At 45.2% G+C, this 20834-nt stretch overlaps 1 protein-coding gene across 1 annotated transcript; it reads left to right on the forward strand.

Annotated features, from left to right (window-relative positions):
• Positions 1-49: 49 nt before the first annotated feature.
• COQ3 (coenzyme Q3, methyltransferase) lies at positions 50-19775 on the forward strand. Its single transcript, XM_034765996.1, has 7 exons — positions 50-253; positions 10006-10129; positions 10584-10736; positions 13513-13612; positions 15733-15975; positions 17192-17351; positions 18688-19775. Exons 1-7 carry the CDS (start codon positions 148-150, stop codon positions 18888-18890), a joined length of 1089 nt encoding a protein of 362 aa, XP_034621887.1. The 5' UTR covers positions 50-147; the 3' UTR covers positions 18891-19775.
• The last annotated feature ends 1059 nt before the right edge of the window (positions 19776-20834 follow it).

Genomic DNA, 20834 nt, shown 5'->3' on the forward strand with positions numbered 1-20834 from the left:
TGTGTCCTCCCCGCCTCCCGATATTTTCCTCTCGCGATCTGCTCACCCTACCTAGCCCGGAACTGTGCGGCGGTGGCCGCGCTGTGCAGCGGCGGGAGGCGGGTCCCGCTAAGGGCGGAGCTCGGCGGCAGCGCTCTGCCTGGGGCAATGTGGGGCTGCGGCGGGCTGAGCAGAGCAGCCCGGGCTCTAGTCGCCCCGCGGGGCCGGAGCAGCGGGGCGGACCCGCGGGGGAGGAGGCTGGGGACAGCGGCCGGTGAGTACCTCCTGGGCCCGGCCAGAGCCAAGCGGGGCTGGGGCAGGCAGCCCGGGACGGCGGCACCAGCTGGCTCTGGGTGTTTCCTGTGGGGCCTGCCTGCGGCCCGCGGCGGCTGGGCTACGTGTCCCCCCGCGCCGCCAGCCCCTGTGGTTGTGCAGGGGCCGGTAGCGCTCTCCGGCGCTTGGCGCGGGCTCCGGAACCGCCGCGGTCGGCTTGCGACAGCGGCGTGATTGACAGCGCCCGAGTGCCATGCAGCGGGCGGGCGCTTACCCGGGGCACAGTGCAAACGCGCCGCGGCCCTGCGGCGGGACCCAGCAGCCCTGCCGCAGTCCAGAGCTGCACCGTGTGGCAAGGACAACAGGCTGAAACCCCGCACGGCAAGTGCTAGCCGACTGTCAGGGCTACTTCTAGCTCCCCGAAAATAGTAGCGTGGCCTCTTACGCCCCTGGTAACCCGTGTTTGCTAACATTTAGTCAGTGCCTGGAAGCTGGGCTTTCTATGCATAAGAATGGCCATACTGGGTCAGCCCAAAGGTCCATCTAGCCCAGTATCCTGTCTGCCAACAGTGGCCAATGCCAGGTGTCCCAGAGGGAATGAAGGGAACAGGTAATCATCAAGTGATCCATCCTCTATCGGCCATTCCCAATTTCTGGCAAACAGAGGCTAGGGACACCATCCCTGCCCATCCTGGCTAATAGCCATCGATGGCTCTATTCTCCATGACTTTATCTAGTTCTATTTTTAAACCCTGTTATAATCTTGGCCTTCACAACATTCTCTGGCAAGGAGTTCTACAGGTTGACTATGCATTGTGTGAAGAAATACTTCATTTTGTTTGTTTTAAACCTGCTGCCTATTAATTTCATTTAGTGACCCCTGATTCTCCTGTTATGAGAAGGAGTAAATAACAGTTCCTCATTTACTTTCTCCACACTAGTCATGATTTTATAGACCTCTATCTTGTCCCCCCTTAGTCATCTTTTTTCCAAATTGAAAAGTCACAATCTTATTAATCTCTCCTGATATGGAAGCTGTTCCATACCCCTAATAATTTTTGTTGCCCGTTTCTGAACCTTTTCTAATTCCAATATATCTATTTTGAGATGGGGTGACCAAATGTGTGTGCAGTATTCAAGATGTGGGTGTACCATAGATTTATATAGAGGCAATATGATATTTTTTGTCATCTTGTATATCTCTTTGTTAATGATTCCCAGTGTTCTGTTAGCTTTTTTGACTGCCGTTGCACGTTGAGTGGATGTTTTCAGAGAACTATTCTCCACAATGACTCCAAGATCTCTTTCTTGAGTGGTAACAGCTAAATTAGACCTCGTCATTTTATATGTATAGTTGGGATTATGTACAGTGATTTCACTTCACTGGGTCTTTCTGGGAGCCCCAGTCTATATAGTTCACAGCTTACTCTCTTTAGCGCTCCTTGTCTGCGCTGAAGGTAAAACTCAGCCTTTCTTGGCTACAGTTAACTTTCAGAGCAAGGAGCTTACCCATGGAAACAGCTCAGCTCTCTAGTTTAGTGCATCCCTGCGAAAACCCACATTAGGGGTACAACTAGGGATTCCTTCTGTTATCTGCAGAATATCTGAGGCCAGTTAGGCTGTCTTGTTCAGCTGGCTCATAGGGGCTTTCTGTAAATGTTAGCTTAAGTGGTTTAATGGCAGACCTTTTGTTAGGGTCGTGCAGGAGTGTTGGAAGGAGAGGCCCCAAAGGTTGTGTTAGTGAGCACAAATCATGGTGAAAGATATAAACCGCACACAATTAAGGCCCACAAAGTAAAATGTGTGGTGATAGCTACATAATATAGCTCAGTGGTGGGCAACCTGCAGCCCACGGGCCGCACGCAGCCCATCAGGGTAATCTGCTGGCGGGCTGCCAGACAATTTTACATTTGCACGGCTGCCCGCAGCTCCCAGTGGCTGTGGTTCGCCATTCCTGGCCACTGGGAGCTGCGGGTGGCTGTGCAAATGTAAACAAACTATCTCGTGGCCCTCCAGTGGATTACCCTGTTGGGCTGCAGGTTGCCAACCATTGCAGGTCCTGTGGTCAGTGGCTTAGAAATGTCACAATACTGTACTTGCAGACTAAATTGTTATAATATGTAAGGAGGAGTAGCTTTTTAGAAACAATTGGAGGGTTGGTCGGTTGGCATGATGGAAGTTCAACAGTGAGTAATAATTAGCTACTTTGCTATAGTCATTTAAACAGGAAAGATAATTATCAATGTATTTAGGATGGAACTAATTATTATATAAAATTAAGCTTAGAAGCATTTCATGGATTGTTTGCTCTATTAAAGCTTGAAGCTGGCAATTTTGAATGGAACTACTGGTCTGCAAAGGTGGCTTAGAGGAGTAAAGCTCTAAAGACTACCATCATCATGGATTCACAGGGTCTGGTCTATGCCCCAGCTTGCGACCTGTTCCTGGGGAGTGATCCTTTTTGTGTGCTGGGCCCCAAGAACTCGCACAGTTCCACAAGGGCAGGTCCGGGACCTCCTTGGAGGATAGGTCCATCAGTGGCTATCAAACAAAATGGTCAGAGAGACAATTCCATGTTTTAGGTGTCCCTAAACCTCTGACTGCCAGAGACTGGGATTGGATGACGGGATGGATCACTCGGTAATTATCCTATTCAGTTCATTCCCTCTGAAGCATCTGGCACTTGCCCCTGTGGGGACGCAGGATACTGAGCTAGATAGACCATTGATCTGACTCAGTATGGCCATTCTGATGTTCCCATGTCCCCTGCTCTGCCCCAAGAGCAGCTTTTTAACCCTTTACACTCCCTGCATAGCCATGCAGAACACAGAGTGAAACTAAAGTGCAATAGCAAGCATAAAAATATTACCAAAATTCTTACTTCATCACACAATAAAACAGGATAAGCACTTTTCTACTTCACTGGTGGATTTTCCTAAATCAATAACTAAAGGACATAGTTGTAGGTATATATTGTTACATAAAATAAGGGCATAAGCCACCATTAGCAGTAGTAAATATTCATATAATGATAGTACTGAAGGACCCCAATAGGGTTAATAAATTAAAACTACCAAAATGATTTGCTATGTATTTTTTTAATCTGGCAGCAAAAAAATCAGACTAAAGCATTGCTAGAGTGATCTGATCCATAATACTGACAGATCTATATGGCCTTTGAACTGTGTACTTGCTTTATTTGCATTATACATTTCCAGGCCTTTGACAGCACATTTGTGTTTCATTTTATCTACACTAGTTCTATTTTTATTTTTATTTTTTTATGCAATGTTGTTGTAATCATGTTAGTCTCAGAGTATTAGAGAAACAAGGTGGGTGCAGCTCCGTATTATTGCCTAGGCCGACAAATTTTCAGGGGCAGAAGCTCCTCTCCGCGCTCTGCCCCCCTGCTCCAGCTCACCTCCGCCTTCTCTGCAAGCGCGCCGCGGCATCCTGTTTCTCTCCCCTCCCAGCGCTTGCGCCACGAAACAGCTGTGGCGGGGCAGGGAGGGAGGGGGGAGGAAGGGGAATGCCACACACTGGGGGAAGAGGCGGGGCCGGGGGCGGGGATTTGGGGAAGGGATCCAATAGCGGAAGGGACGGGGCGGAGTTGGGATGGGGACTTTGGGGAGGGGGTTGGGATGGGGGCGGGGAAAGGGTGGAGTCGGGGCAGGGCCAGGGCGGCAATTATTTCCCGGCCTAGGGGCGGCAAAATTATTAATCCGCCACTGGGTGGGTGAGGCAATATCTTTTATTGGACCAACTTCCGTTGGTGAAAGAGACAAGCTTCCAAGTATACACAAAGCTCTTCTTCAGGTCTGGGAAGCTAACTCAGACATTGTGTCAGTTTTCCAGACCTGAAGAGGAACTCCTTGTAAACTTGGAAGCTTTTCTCTCTTACCAACTGAAGTTGGTTCAATAAAAGATATTACCTCACCCACCTTGAGTCTCTCTCTCTCCCCTCCCCCCGTCATTTAGTTGCTTTATTTATCACCTGTAAATTATCTAAGTATTTTCTATAAATAACTTAGTAGTGAGATTCTCCCTCCTCTCCTCAGAAGGGATACAGCACTGTTAGCATGAAACTGACTGTAATATAAACATATTGGAGTGTATTCATATAAATTAATAAATAAAACAAAAAACCCTACCAAAACACTACACTAGCCCACATAATTTTTCCCATGGGGAGAGGATGAGACAGAGCGAACTGCATATGAACAGATGTTAGTCACATTGCTTAACACTGCTGGAAGGCACTCATATTTCAGTGATGAGGGGCGGTATAAGAATTTACATAAGAACAAATTGCTTAAAATAATTGCTCTAATTCTGTTTTGTTACTCAAGTATAAACACACAGACTATGACTTGACGCGTGTGTCTAAATGAGAGGTGATAATTAGTTTTTCTAGATACTTCAAGCTTGATGCCCAAAATCGTCTACTACGGGAATAAAGCTAGCTATTCCCTTTGTTTTGTATCTGAGTTCTTAATGACAGACTGATGTTTTTGGCAACTTTTCTTTTGATAGTTCATGGTTTTTCTTTTTTAAAAGCTCGTTCACTCACTGTTTAATCTTAAAGTGTACGGGAAGGGGGGGGGAGAAGAAGTTATTTTTTCTGTATGGAACTATCCTGGCCATTTCTAATAATAAATCAATAAGAATCTTTTTAGATGTAGTTTAGAGGGAAAGCGGCTCCAAACAAAATGACCAGGCGTAAATATGCCACACGCTCACTGTTACACAATGTAAGCTGTACAAAGTGTATTTTTCCTGAGCAACCCATGCGAACAGTGTAAGTGAATCCCATTCTACTTGACACTGTCCCTTTTTAATGATAAAGCACAGAAGTGATTAGAGGGAAGATTGTGTGCCTAGTATTTGTACGAATAAATTGTAATTATTCCAGAAGGCTTCAGATGCTTTCACCATTATATAGAGCTGATTAATAACAGTAGGGATTCTGAGTTTTATTGATCTGCATGCAGGAGGTGTGCTTTGTGTTGCATAAAAAGTGAGTCTGTGATGGTATCCTTTATCCTAACTAATAAGATTTCCTTCTCCCCAGACCTTCTTTAGTCTCTGAAAAACAAACTGGATTATTGTCTTACTAGGCATTGTCGAGCTCTCCATCATCCACTACGCTCTCAGACAAATAATCTTACACGTGGAACAAGTTAAAAAGTCAGGCTGATGGTAATCAAGTATCCCATGGGTACCTATTATTGGAGCATGGCTTTGACTAAAGCTATGGATGAGGGTGCACGTGATGGTGAGAGGAGATGAATGGACTGGAAAAGTATGGGACAGGCTGGGGAGAGGAGGACCACAGTTTCCAAAATGCCCTGGTGGATTTGGAGTGTGCCATCTTTAAATGTATCCCGGATCAGAGTCCTGTTGTGCTAGGCACTGTACATGTACATTAAAAATGGTCCTTGCCCCAAAGAGCTTGCCAACTAAGATCCCAATCTGCAAACACACACATGCTTAACTTAACTACCGTGAAGTCTCATTGAAGTCAGTGGGGTTACTTGTGGTAGTAAAATTAAGCATGTGCATAAGTTTTTTGCAGTATTGGGGTCTCCACTACAAAGTTTGGTGGATGCAAATTACATATCTATAGAGCCACCAAAATGTGTATATTGCATGGGTGTGTGTGTGTTCTGGTTGCTTGAACTGGTGCTGTGTATGCCTACCCAGAGTCTGTGTGTCGATGTAACATTAGTGTGAAGTGCAGTATATCCTGGGTAGGTATCCCACTGTGCCCTGCTTTCTGGTGCAGTGCCTTTTGGGACACTTCCGCATTGCTTTGTAGAATAGTAGCAAATCACCTACAGATTTCTTGATAGCGAGGGGTCAAGTTCCCACCATGCTAATTTCTCCATCCTATAATACTTTCCATATCCCATAATTTTGGTACAGTTTTTCAAAATTGTCACAGCCCCGAGGAGTGCTTTTTGGTGTCCGCCATCTGCCTGACAGAAGCATGGAGCCGGCAGAACTCAGTACAGTTCTCATCTGCATTGCTAATACAGGACACACGACTGTCCAGTATTTTCACAGCTTGAGGGAGTACTGCTGCAATCAGGATTGTGATGAAGAAAGTGCAGCGTTAGTTGAGCACAGTAACTGGATGCTGATGGACATAGTGAAAAACAATGCCAGGTTGCTGCCGGCATTCCCAGAGCTCCTCTGCATGATGGAGCACTGTTTCTGGGCCTGAGAAATGAGCACTGACATGTGGGATTGCATCATAATGTAGGTTTGGGATGATGAGCAGTGGCTGTAGAGCTTTCAGATGTGAAAAGCCACATTCTTGGGGCTGTGTCGAGCTCACCTCAGCTCTCCACAACAGGGACACCAAAATGAGAAGTAGCATTGACAAGTGAGAAGCAAGTGGAGATCACTCTCTGGAAGCTTGTAACACACACTGGCTTGCTACTGGTCAGTGGACAATAATTTTGGGTTGGAAAATCCACAGTGCGGGTCCCATTGTTTTATGGCCTTACACAGTTGGATCACATCTCTTGCTATGGAGGACTGTGACTATATAGGAAACAGTAGGCAGATTTGCAGTAATGGGGTTCCTGAACTGCGATAGGGTGATAGATGGCACACACGTTCCTATTTTGGCACCAGCCCACCTTGCCACACAGAAAGAGTTACTTTTCTGTGGTTATGCAGGTGTTAGTGGATCACCAGGTGCACTTCACTGATATCAATGTGGCCGATCAGGGAAGTATACAGGACTTTTCATTGGCAATGTTGAAGTGGCAATAGTGAATCTGGGGGACCCAACCTACCCCTTGCTTCCCTGGCTCACGAAGCTATACACTGGCCACCTCACACACCAAGAAAGTTTTAACTACCAGCTCAGCAGGTGCAGAATGACATTAGAATTTGCTTTTGGGAGATTGAAGGGACGCTGGTGGTGTTTACTTACTAGATTGGATCTCAGTGAGAAACATTCCAAAGGTTATATCTGCATGCTGTATACTGCACAACATCTGTGAGGTGAAGGGGGAATAGCTGCCACTGGGTTGGAGGAATCTGGTTGACTGGCTGTCTGCTGAATTTGAACAGCCAGACACCGAGGCTACTAGAAGAGCAGATGTGCGATTGAGGAAGGCCATAAAAGAGCATTTTGTCAGTCTGCTATAGTAGAGTTCTTTGTTGCTTTAATTAAGTGTCTGTCTTGTACACTTAAACAGTACATTGGTAGGGTCTTTGCCTCCTGCTGTGCATTCTGGAGTGCTTGATGTGAACTAGTAAATACTCTGGCTTTCTAAAAGTAAAGCTTTATTGTGTGTAAAACAGCAATTAACAAAATTGAAGCTCAAACACATGCAAGATTAAAAAGACTTTTGCCAAAATCCCAAGTGAAGATGGAAGTAAACAATAACATTTATGTCAAGGTATGTAAATGGTAATTCAGTGCAGTCTGTTGTAGCTACATCTATACTGACCTGTGTTTTTACAGGTGTATATGTAGCTGTGGTTCTCCTTGTTGTTCCTCGGTGTGGAACAGTTGAGGGTAAGGATGTTAGGGAGCAGCACCCATAGAGTTCTCCAAGGACTGCAACATGCGCTCAGTGCGGGACCTTTGGGACTGTAGGTCAACCATGCTCTGCAACATTTGCATTTGTTACCTGAATAACCCCATTACGTCCTGGTGCATTTCCTTGGTGCCTCTTAGTCCTTTTGCCTGTCCTGCAGCAGCTGCTCTCTTCATTCTCAGTTTTTCCCTCTATGTTATGTTCTGAAGAAATCTCCAAGACCTTTGATCATGGTACAAGGCAATTGTGGCCTGGAGGATCTTGAAGAACATATACTCCCTAGTCCTCTTTCTTCGTCTCCTGATCAGGGTCAGACATGCAGTGGCATGGAGGGGGGACCCCTCAAAACCACCATGCCAGAAGTTGCTGATTAAAAACAGACTGATCCACTTTACATTTGCAGTCACAACGAAAAGGGAAAGAAGTCTCAAAACTTCCTTTGCATTATTTTCACAAATACCTTAATAAAAATGCTTATTGATGCCTCAGCTTTGGAGCATCTTGTTACTGCATTGCTCTGTAACTCAAATCCTGGTTAGTACGGCCTAGCAGGGGGAAGAAGAGGCGGTGTTCTATTTCATGTGGATCTACAGTTTGGTCCTCTCCCTGGGTACTGATATAGGGAAATGGCAGTGACTATTAACACTATTTTTCATAGGCAATGGTGATTTTGGCTGATATCTCACTCCTGAGAGTCATAAAGGCACAGAGAACATGGCTGTTGATGGCTTCCTTAAGCCGCCTGGGCCTCTGTGGGGCTAGCCTGTTTACTGCAATGGTGCCAGCTGAACTCATCACAGAGTGGCATGGGAAGGTGTCCTATCTCAGAGGAAGAAATAAAGATACCATCCCTAGAATTCTTCAGGAGAGGATTGCAGAATATCTCCATGAAAGTTTCATCGGGATCTCTCAAGGATAAAAGAGACATCCCTATTCTGATAAACATAGTACTCCACAAGGCCCCCCTCCTAGCCCAACAAGCCAAAGAAATGAAAAGTGAACCTTGAGTCTGCCTCTGTTTGTTCCACTGCTACCTGAACACGACACTGATTTAATGTGGATTGTATAACTAGACTGCCATACAACCATTTTTGAAATGTATTTTCTAACATTATACTAGTACAACAATGAAAAGTTGATCCCTTTTGTCTTAACTTGTGAATGGGATAGGTGTCATTTTTAAAATGGGGAACAAAGGTGGGAGATGAGGTTTGAGGGACAGGAAAATAATAAAAAAAAAAACTTGCAAGTACACTTATTCAAATTCCCTTCCCCTTTGTCAGTGGGTTCATCTGTGCTTACCTGGTGGAACTGGCTAGACTCCTGCACAGTTTTAGACGGTTCCTAGCTTGTGGCATGGTTTGAGTTCCCTGCCATAGGTGACCTCCCTACCCCCTGTTCATGACAGGCATTTTCATTTCTAACTCCTCCACAGTCGCTATCTTGAACACCGTAGTTAGATTGACTTAACTCCTGGAATTGACACTGCTAGGTTGACGGAAGAATTCTCCCATTAACCTTCTCGAGGGGGTGGCTTAACTACAGTGACGGAAAACCCCCTTCACTATGGTGCCTACAGACACACAGCTGCCATACCATAGCTGTGCCTCTCTAGCATTTACAGTGTAGACAGGCTCCAAGAGCTGTACTTTCGTAGTGCAAAGGCAAGAGTCAGCTTCTGTTTTTAGCAGACTCTTAGATCACTTGATTAGATCAAAAGAAATGCATTCTTTCTTAACTTTCCTGTGAAGTCTTGAAGTAATTCTTGTTTTAACATAGTAAATTGATTTAAATGCTTATTGTAGTAATTGGCAAACCAGATAAATTGAACCACAGATCTGTTAATTGAATTTCAATTGTAATCTTAATTTGATTGTGTCATATTTGATTAGTTATGGGAAATTAGAAGTAAATCAGTGATAGATTTGCTTAGCTCTGTATTTGTTTGCATATTCTTTTAATAAATCTATTAAAAACAGGGGACTGGTTTCTCTCCTTAACTGTTGTGTGAGAGAGCAGTGTATTCACAGGTAAAGGTAAATACACTGATTAGCTCCTGGATGCATATTTTAATTATTTAAAATTCTATTACCACTACATAATGTTTCAAACCAATTTGACAAACAGATTTTTTTATCTCTGAATGATCGTAAAGCTGATGATTTCCATTGCATTGATTTTGTTATATATGCAGGTGACCATTATGGTCAGGGGTTTCAGAGAGGCCCTGGGGGCTTCAGTGAGAACTACAGCTGGAAAATGCAGTTGACATCCAGCAGTACAAGGTTTGTCCATCTGACTGAAATGAAAAGCAGCATGTAAGTACAGTAGCTAATAGAATTATCTATGACATCCTTTACTGTATAAAAATGACCTTAATGATGTGTGATGACAACTTGATGATGATCTGATAAAATCAATTTTGATCTTTCAAAAGAGTTTTTCAGATAATTTGTGCTCTTTCTCTTTATTGTTACTTTACATAAATACATACTACTAAATTAAAGAAATCCCCAATGTTATGTACATTCCATAATCTATTTTATGCTCAGAGTTATTATTAATTCAGTGTCTTAACTAAGTTAAAAGGAGAGATTTTAGATTCTAGGCAGCGAAATATAACGAATAAAAAGTGCTTTCTCTGGCTTTGTCCCTCGTCCCACCTTGAAGGAAATATTTTTCCCGCCTCTTAATCCAACTTTTTGTTTCAGTCACATGTTTTGGTGCCAGGTATCGATGTTTATGACATGATGTTTGACTTTCATTGTTTAGGTCTGCTATGAAGAGGCTATACAGCACTTCACACACAACAGTGGATTCAAAAGAGATGAAAAAATTCCAGCTTTTGGCACATAGGTGGTGGGATGAACAAGGAGAATATTCCGCCCTGCATTCTCTGAATGATATTAGAGTGCCTTTTATTAGGTACAGTTTGGGGATTTCTTTTGCTGTGTAATGCTATTTCTAAGCATCCATCTAAAAACAGTGTAAAATAACTTAGACAGGAAAATGAGACATAACTTGTTGAACAAATATCACATGACCCCACCACTAGTCTCTACCCCCACACTCTCCCCATCCCATCCCTTCCCACCTTATCTGGGGATGGCCAGGGGAGGATGTCTCTGGCCTGGCTGGAGCTGCTCCGGCAGGCTGGACAGTGTGTGGCCTCAGCCTGCTCCAGTGGGCCAGACCGGGCAGCGCGGCCGCAGCATGTTCCAGTGGGCTGGGCTGGGCGGCTCGGCCGCAGCCTGCTCTGGGGGGCGGGGCCAAGCGGCACAGCTGCAGCTAGGGTGACCAGACGTCCCGATTTTATCGGGACTGTCCCGATATTTGCTTTTTTGTCCCACGCCCCGACTGATGTTCGGTCGGGACACTGGACAAAAAAGCACATTTGCCCTCCGTTCCAGCGCTCACGCCCCCCCGCCCCGACTCCGCCTCCTCCTTCCCCCATTGGATCCCTCCCCAAATCCCCACCCTGGCCCCGCCTTTTCCCGAAGCACACAGCCCGCATTCCCCTCCCTCGCAGGCTTGTGCGCCACTGATCAGCTGTATGGCGGCTGCGCAAGCGCTGGAGGGAGGCCACCGGACACCAGCGTGTGGTGCTGTGTGGGATGTGAGGGGGATGAAGGGAGGAAGAAAGGGGGATGGAGGGAAGAGGTTAGGAGGAAGGATTTGTGGAGGGGGGATGGAGGGAGGAGCGTCGGGCATCTACCAGGAGCGCGGGAGGGGAAGGAAAATTTGCTGCGGCTGCCGGGGGCTAGCTGGGCATGGCCCGGGCTGCGTGCAGGCAGCAGCTGGGGCTGCCTCTGGCCCGGGTGGGCGGTGCGGCCCGGGGGTGTGGGCCGCCAGAGACACACGGCGGAGAGGGGCTGTGGGGGGTGAGACTTGTCCCAGGCGGGGCGGCCAGCGGACAGGGGCTAGGAGCCGGTCGGGGTCCCCAGAACCCATAAACTTCCCCGCCGCAGTCGGGGAGCCCCGCGCCTCTCCCGCTTGGCTGCGCTCCAGTGGCTCGCCCCACCGGGAAGGAGCTGCTGGAGAGCAGCCAAGCGGGAGAGGCAGGGGCTCCTCGCCACGGCGGGACGCGCCACATGTGCCCAGGGCGGGCCGGGGAGCGGGAGGCTCCGCGGGGCCGGGAAAAGCCCCGGCTCCCACCCGCTGCCCAGCCAGGAGCCCCGGAGAGCTGCTCAGGAGACCGGCTGCCGCTGCGGCTTGGCTGTGCCAGCCCCGGCCCCCTGCATGCCCGTGCTGCACCGCGCCGCCCCCGACTCCCATGCACCGCCACTGCCCCGCGCCCAGCCTCGGGCTCGGAGGCTCCTGCAGCCGCTTCCAGGGGAGAGACAGCTTTGTCCCCCGCCCCGTCCCGCTATGGGGTTCTGCCTCCTTGCACCCATCCAGCCTGTGCCCTGCCCGGGGCCCCGCTGGAGCCGTACCCCCTCACCCACCCGGACTCCTGTGCTTCCCAGCGCCTCCTCTCGGTCTCCCCAATGCCCTCTTTATCCCCGGCCCCCTCTGCATTGGGGCCACCTTTTGCCCTGGGGTGGGCAGCGTGCGCTGCTGAGGTGCTATGTACGATCTGGCAGCACGGCTGGGGCCTGCTAATTCCCCCTGCTCCTGCAAAACTCTTTTTTTTTTTTTTTTTTTTTTTTTTTTTTCTTTTTTTTTTGCTCCGCCCCCCGCGTCCCGATATTTCATCCCTGTGATCTGGTCACCCTAGCTGCAGCCTGTCGGCCCCGGACCTGCAGCTGCTTCGGAGGCTCGGGGGAGAGCAGCGTGGCCAGAAGTGGAGAGACTCTGGCCCCGTCTCTTCCCTTCTGGCTCTGCTGCCTCTCCTTGCTCCCTCTGTTGGGGGGAGGGGCTGTGTCCCACCTCTCCCTCTCTATATATACATGCTGTGGCCACGCCACCTGGTCTGGCCCGCCGGAGCAGGTTGCGGCCGCTCTGCCCCGCCTGCCAGAGCAGCTCCAGCCAGGCCAGAGACATCCTCCCCTGGTCCTCACCAGATAAGGTGGGAAGGGATGGGATGGGGGGGGGGTTCTGGGCTGGGCTGGGGGAGGGCGGGGGGTTCTGGGCTAGGGGTGGGGTCATTTGGGGGGAGAGAGAGCTCAGTGGTTTGAGCATTGGCCTGCTAAACCTAGGATTGTGAGTTCAATCCTTGAGGGGGCCATTTAAGGATCTGGGGCAAAAATCTGGGGATTGGCCCTGCTTTGAGCAGGGGGTTGGACTAGATGACCTCCTGAGGTCCCTTCCAATCCTGATATTCTATGTGGGGGGGTGGTCACAGGGGTTACTCCCCTGACTCCTAGCTTCTCCCCCCCCACTCCCCCCAAAAAAATTTCCCTACCAGTTGCTGTCCCGGCCCATCAGGGTAAGCAGCTGGCACACCGGGACACTTTGTTTGCTTAGGTTTACTTCCATGCCTGCAGATGCTCGAGGTAAACAAACCGTCTTGGCTCACCAGCGGTTTATCCTGATGGCCTGGGAGCCAAAGTTTGCTGACCCCTGAATTATAGGGTCGGCTTAAGAACGGGTTATAAAAAATTTCCATTTTTACTTATCCATCTTGGGGGTGGGGGAGGGGGTTGGCTTATAAACTAACCAGCTTATGATTGAGTATATATATATTAACACAAATTTTAAAGAAACATTTCAGTTAAACCATTTTGTATCTTTGTGCTTATTTATGTACACTTTATTTCAGAGATACTCTATTGAACATGAATAGTGATCATCAGTTGGGAAGCCCTCTGTCCGGTGTAAAGATTCTAGATGTTGGCTGTGGTGGTGGATTGTTAAGTGAAGTAAGAAACACAGTTTGTTGTTCCTGCCTCTCTAGCTAAGGAGCATATGAAGACTTTGAAAGGTGTTACGATTTGTTTATTTAACTCCTAAATCTCAAAGAGGAGGAGCCGCCCCAAGCCCTTTTCTGCAATGTTGGTACATTGATAAATGCATGTTTTGGAGTGCAGTAAATTCTACAAACTACATTGTATTTGGGTTAAAAAAAGTACATGCAATGTTTTGTTATAAACAACTGAGTTTCATCAAGAAAAGAGAAACTATAGGAAGAGGTGCTAAAACCTTAAGGTTAACCAACAAACAGATTATTCAAATATTGTCACAAACAGCAAAATAGCATCGGTCCTTTCTAGCATTCCTTTGGAAAATCATTGCAAAATAACGTGTGTGTGTGTGTGTGTGGTGGGGGGGGGGGTTAGTAAAAGATCACTTTTTATCATGACCACTCTTGTTAATGAAGTAACATGTTTTCCATTATAACCTATTTTCACATGCGTGATGCTTTTGAAACCGTCACCTTTTGGGCTTAAATTTTCCATATTGGTCAAAGTTCTCATCTCTGACCATGCCCCTTGACACCACCTAATAGTACTGAGGCTGTACAAAGGGGCCCCAAAAGACCCGTATCTGGCATAAGGAGGATTCCTATGATGCAGGGGGCAGTTGTAAGGATGCCTCATGAGGACCCCCTCACAAGCCTGGGGAAAGGGGGCGTTTTGAGGGCATAGGTGCTGGAACTAGGGGTGCTACCGCACCCCCTGGCTTGAAATGGTTTCCATTATATACAAGGTTTACAGTTTGGCTCAATGGCTCTCAGCACCCCCAGTATAAAAATTGTTCCAGCACCCCAGGTTGAGGGTGGGAGTGTAACAACAGCGCTGTGACCCATAGGGCTGCTCTAACTTAGACTGGCCTCCAAGATTGTCTAAGTTACGCTGGGGACCTCTCTAGCCCCCAGAGCAGCCCAAGATTTTTTGAAGCTTTTATGTTCAGAGGTGTATCACAGACGCTCACCCTGGCTCTGTGCACAAAGGTGGGTCTGTCCCTTCCCCCCATTTCTGGTAGCTAGAGGTAAATCCTTTTTAACCGCGAGAGAATGAAAAATGTGTATCTTTGCCCTGTTATAAAACAGTTCCTCCGTCACCTCCCGTCCCCCAAATACATGAGCCAGCTAGAGCAAAAACTACTGAAGTGGAACCTTGGTATGGCCTTAATTCTCATTGACGATAGTACTTTTGTTTTTTGAAAAATAAAACAAATGGTTTCTATTTAATAAAATTATGACTGTTTGAAAATAGTACATGAGCATTAAAAATTTTTGCAGGTGTGTGCTTAAGGGTGGATATACTGTGCATATGTGTCCATCTACTTAAGTTCTCACTGTCTGGTTCAAAGTACTTACAAGCTCCACACACTGAATGACTATGGATGAGTAGCTCTCTCACTCTGCTGGTAAAGCCAGTGGAGCTTGTAACTTTCACAAGTTTACTAACTAGTGAATTTAGAGCTCCAATAACATAAAGTTGGTTGTGTTACACAGAGTATTCCAGTTTCAAAAGAGACATCAACCTCTGAGGAAAAAACACACTTAAAATATTTCAGTGACAGTCAAGACTGGTACTTTCCTAGTAAACATCCGAATATTCAGCTTTCAGCATTGAGCAGGTATCTTAGATAATCATGTATAGAATAGCCATTAAAAAGACATGTGGATTCACCATTTCAGTAAGGAGTGATCATAAGTATAGGATAAAAAACTCAGTGGAGAAAAACAGTGTCTCTGTGATAGTTGCAGTGGACAAAATCTGCACTCATGTGGCAAAGTGGACAAAGAACAATTATTTTAAAAACAGATGTAAAAGAATCACTATCTTGTATTTGACAATATTAGTTTTTAAAAGAATAGAAAATCTAAAATGTGTTTTGTGCTTTCTCTCTAACAAACTTTTAAAAATGCTGCAGATCAAAGGCCACCCCTCAGAGCTGTTTGTCTCACTGTTCTAATGAGGTTTACTGCAAGATTTTTCTGTGACTTCGACATTAGATTCTGATAGTTTACGTAGAGCTTTATGTTTACGCTGATTGTTTTAATGCAGCGAATAAACAAATGGTATATCATTAGCCTCTAGGTAGACTGGGCGCTTCAGTTACTGGAATTGATCCTCTGGAGGACAACATTAGAACAGCAGAACAGCACAAGTCATTTGATCCAGTTCTAGACAAGAGAATACAGTACAAACCATGTTCACTGGAGGATATTGTGGAAGAGGCTACAGAAACCTATGATGTAATTATTGCTTCTGAAGTAGTGGAGCATGTGGCTGACCTAGAAACATTTATCAAGTACTGCTATCAAGTATTAAAAGTAAGTGTTTGTTATAATTGTAGGAAATGTTTGTTCCTTCCTTCTTTAATAAGGTTTTTATTTTAAAAGTTAATCAGAGCACATGTAGATCCCAGAGGCCTCGGTGACATCATCACTTAATATTGCAGTAGTACCATGACTCCCATTGGGTTGTGTACAAGGTCAAAACCTAATGAAAAGTTCTTGCCGCCTGATTTTTCCACTGAGGGAGGAAGATCTAACAGCTGTGTTGATGGGATAAACTAAGTTTCACTTGTTGTCCAGAACTGCTGCGTAGTGTAACATTGTTGCAGCTGTTAAACAGCGCCTGTGTTCTACTTCACAGATGGCTGCGTGTCAGTGGGTAAAGTGATCTTTCTGTACAGTCTGTAAACTGTTTTAAGGTCTTTGAGGATGAACTATGCAATATAAGTTTATTAATGTGCTTATTTTTACAAGAATGCGGAATATATATTATTTGAAATAGCAAGTCAGCTAGTCAGGACAACGCTCACTTAACGATGGCCCAAAAGAAAGCCCCAAAAAGTAAGCACTGATTGGCTGCACTATTCATTTGGCTGCCCATAAAAGTCCTCTATGCAAACAAGCATTTCCATTAGTAAGTGCCCCACTGATCCCACTCGCTGTAGGAGAAATGTCCTTGGGCAGTTTTTACTCTATGGATTTATGGTGTGGCCAGCAGCCACAGTTAGGTATGAAAATAGCCCAAACTAATCTGCTTGCAGTTGCCGTGGAGAAGAGTGTGTATGTTTGTTTGAATTAAATTGAAGTTTAAAAAATAAGACAAGATATTGTCTTGTGTTTACTATACACATTCTTATACTTGTAATTCATTCTCTGCTCGGGGATCATTTGCGTGTATTAATTAGGTATTATCCTTAATTAGCATAGATATTTTTGGGCTTGGTTGCTCTGTTAAGTGATCCAAAACCAGGAAGATGTTGACTGTTTGGTTTAAATGTTGAAAAGACTCCTTCTTTACAAAAAGAACATAACATCCTGATTTTTCTATCACCTACCGATGTCTTAAAACATTTATGTATGTGTATCAATTAAAGTAGCTTTAATTCCTGCAGCCCATGGCTTCAAAATGGACAAATTCTGTACTTGAAGTTCAAAAATGATTGGTCTTATACTTTTTCATGTGAAGGGTCCTCACACTTTTTGTTCAATTAAATGTATTGCTAATTGAATATTATTTTAATATTTTTATTAGCCTGAAGGCTCGTTATTCATTACTACAATCAACAAAACACAGTTGTCCTATATATTGGGGATTGTAGTTGCAGAGAGAATAATGGGGATTGTACCAGAAGGCACTCATGACTGGGAGAAGTTTATTTCACCTGAAGAGCTAGAATGCCTGCTAGACTCAAGTAAGTGTCAAATAGAATGACGGGAGTGAATAGAGAGATCCAAGTGTTACTGATTATAACAGCAACTGTCAGGGGAATAGATAGTTAAGATGATTGGTAACCTTGAAGTGAAGAGCTCTGTACTCCTGTTAGCAGCTCAGATTTGGCATAGGTCAGGCATGGCTAAAAGTCATTACCACATACTAGCTATTCAGCTGAGTGTGTAGAGTTGATGGCCTCAGTTCAATTTCAAGCGTACAGAGGTCACCTAAACAAAACCACCATCACAACTGGGCCCCTTGTTGATAGCCAAAGCATCAAAGATGCAAATTCTTGGACTCTTTTTGAAGACAATAGTGTTTCGTTTCTAAGGGTGAGTCCTCTAGGTCAGGGTTGAGATACTTGATGAGCCAGTGTCCAAAGGTTGAACTGCTGCTGCATTGTATAAACCGAGGGCTTTTGTCTTCATCGTCTTTCACTAGCCTTACATTTATTAAAACATTTCATTTAAAAGCTGTCTGAAGTTGAAAGCTGACCGCAGACTTTCCAATAAAACTTGAGAGAGTATGTTATGGTGGCTGGATCAAAATACTAAGTCACACCAGTGATCCCAGTTTGAATGCTTTCCTAAAAAAATGATTTCTGAGGTGTTGGGTTTTTCCCTCAGACACTTCTTCTCTACAGAAGGTTAATAAACAAAAAAACAAAACAAAAACCCACCACCAAGCCCCTCACTTTTTCTGTAACTCACTGTAAACAAGCCGGTGCCTGAACTCAATCTTTTATCTTGTATCCTGCTGGGCCTGGGATGATGCCGCATCATATGATGAACCTAAGCGATATTAAGAAGGGAGCATAAAATTGCTCTTTATTTACACTGTTTTCTTGATCCATATTCTTCTTGCCTTATTTTTTTCATTCATAGCTAAATCTCCAGCATCTTCCATAGATACACCTCTACCCTGATATAACGTGACCCGATATAACACAAATTCGGATATAACGCGGTAAAGCAGTGCTCCGGGTGGGCGGGGCTATGCGCTCCGGCAGATCAAAGCAAGTTCAATATAACGTGGTTTCACCTATAACGCGGTAAGATTTTTTTGGGGGGTGGGGGGTGCTCCTGAGGACAGCGTTATATCGGGGTAGAGGTGTATATTCAGTTTATCAGTTTTGAAGTGGATGACCTGAATCTGCGAAACTTGAGCAACTATAAATATGCTTCTAATGACTCAGTATTGTTGCTCTAAAGCTCAGTGGAAGAATGTATATTTAGAACTTGCTATTTTTTTAGAGCTTGATGTTTCATTGACTTAGAATGTCTGAGGATCACCATCTTTTTTCCCTTCTTTTACAGATGGCTTTTTAGTCAAGACAGTGAATGGAATGTCATACAACCCCCTGTCAGGGTCCTGGAGTTGGACTGAAAGCACTAGCATTAACTATGCGGTGCATGCCATGAAATCTAGGGTAAAAGAACAATCAAGTTCAAGAGAGCCACCTTCAGAGACAGATAAGGAGGCACACCCAGCCGAAGCTAGTGCCAGCACAACTATCTGAGATGCGGTAGTAGGCAAGCAGCAAGAGGTTGAAGGAAGATTTGCATAAATGATTATAATAAAACTGTTTGCAACAACAAGTCTGCTGTTCATATAAATGGCAGTTAAGAGGTTTTTGCCAATCTGTTTCAATGTAGTCTGGGGGGAGAACAATTGTTAGTTCTCTCAGGAATTATGTAGGATTAAGATGGGCAAAGTTTTTGGAGAGAAGTTCTTTTATGAGAAAGTAATTTCAAATCTTCAAATTATTCTGTCAGTTTTTGTGTACGATGGCTTTTACAGTCCTACCAAGAAAACACAGGTTTCAGCAGGACTCCAGAGAGTAACGGTTGATGCTGAGTTCAATTTGAAGTCACTTTTAAAAATGCAATACACTGTGTAAATAGAAGGGTTTAAGCAATTTTTAAATTAAACTACCCAAGTGCACTGTTCAGCAACTTGTGTCTGTATTTAATTAATTGTTAAAACACCAAAACTCTCTTTTCCTTCTTCCATTCTGGATACACTAACTGTGGGAAAAGAAGGGAGGGGTGGTGACATAGGAGCTCCTGCTCTGCCTCTGCGCCACTGGTATGAGCCTTCCATGGCTGGTTACACTCGTACTGCAGCCTGGTTCAGCTGTGGCAACACCACACTTGAGAATCTGGTCCCTGAATGTCAACCTGTCACACCCTCTAAAAATGGGACCTGTTATCAGGTCCTCCATGTTTAAGTAAAATCTTTACAATTTAAACAGTCACTTTTCTAGCAATAAGCCACAGTTATCAGGCCAGCAGTTTGTTTACAATCTGTCATAGAATCTATGTTCTGTGAGTGGTACAATCCTTCACCTACTTCACGGGGCTGATGGGAGGTATACTTAATAAAAAGCTATTCTGCTCTGAAATGTGAGTCTCTAAATGCATGGTGTTGCATGTGTCCATGATCATCTGTCCCCAATTTTCTTTTTATCAAATGTGCTCAGTTTACACATAAAGAGATGGGTTTGTTTTATATTCCTAACTGCAGTCCTGCAAACTCAGCTTGGGATCTGAAAAGTCAGCTGGGTTCTCTCTTTGCCACGCATCATCACCTGTAAAAGGTTCAGCAGCTGAAATTATCCTCTCTGCTCTGTGTAATCCCCTTGCCTTCACTGGCCTTGCACAGGTGCAACTGGCCTTGTAATTGGAATTTAGTAGATGATCTGATGCCCAAAAAAGTATAGAATCCAGTTTGATTGATCGATTTGGCTTTGCAATGGTATTGTCAGTAATTAATAGATTTTTTTTTTTTTAAGGCCAGAAGCAACTGGTATGATCATCTAGGCTGACCATATGCATAACAGGCCATAGAACCACACCCATCAGTTTTGGCATCCAGCCTGTAACTTCTATTTGAGCTATAGTATTTCTTTTAGAAAGATGTCCAGTCTCAATTTAAAGGCGTCAGGTAATAGAGAATCCACCATGGCCCCAGGTAAGTTGTTCTAGTGGTTAATTGTCATAAATGTATAAATTATATAATTTGCAGCTTATTTGTAGTAAAATTTGTCTCACATTACAACAGTTGGATCTCATTATGCCTTTTTCTCCTAGATTGAAGAGCCCTTTACTATCAGAAATCTCTTCCCTATGCAGGTACTTGTAGATCGGGGATCGGCAACTTTTGGCACATGGCTCACCAGCACATCCCTTGGCCCGCGCCGCTTCCCACAGCCCCCATTGGCCTGGAGCAGCGAACCACGGCCAGTGGGAGCTGCAATCAGCCAAACCTGCGGCAAGTAAACAAATCAGAAAGTAAACAAACTGGCCTGGCCCGCCTGGGGGGTTGGCCTGGCAGACCATGTGCCAAACGTTGCCGATCCCTGTTGTAGATTTTTATTAAGTCACCTGTTCGCATTCTCTTGGATAAACTAAATAGACTGAGGTTCTTAAGCCATTCACTAAAAGGCATTTCTTCCCAGACC

The sequence above is a fragment of the Trachemys scripta genome, chromosome 3, assembly GCF_013100865.1.
Source record: "Trachemys scripta elegans isolate TJP31775 chromosome 3, CAS_Tse_1.0, whole genome shotgun sequence".
In the NCBI taxonomy this organism is placed as follows: domain Eukaryota; kingdom Metazoa; phylum Chordata; order Testudines; family Emydidae; genus Trachemys; species Trachemys scripta.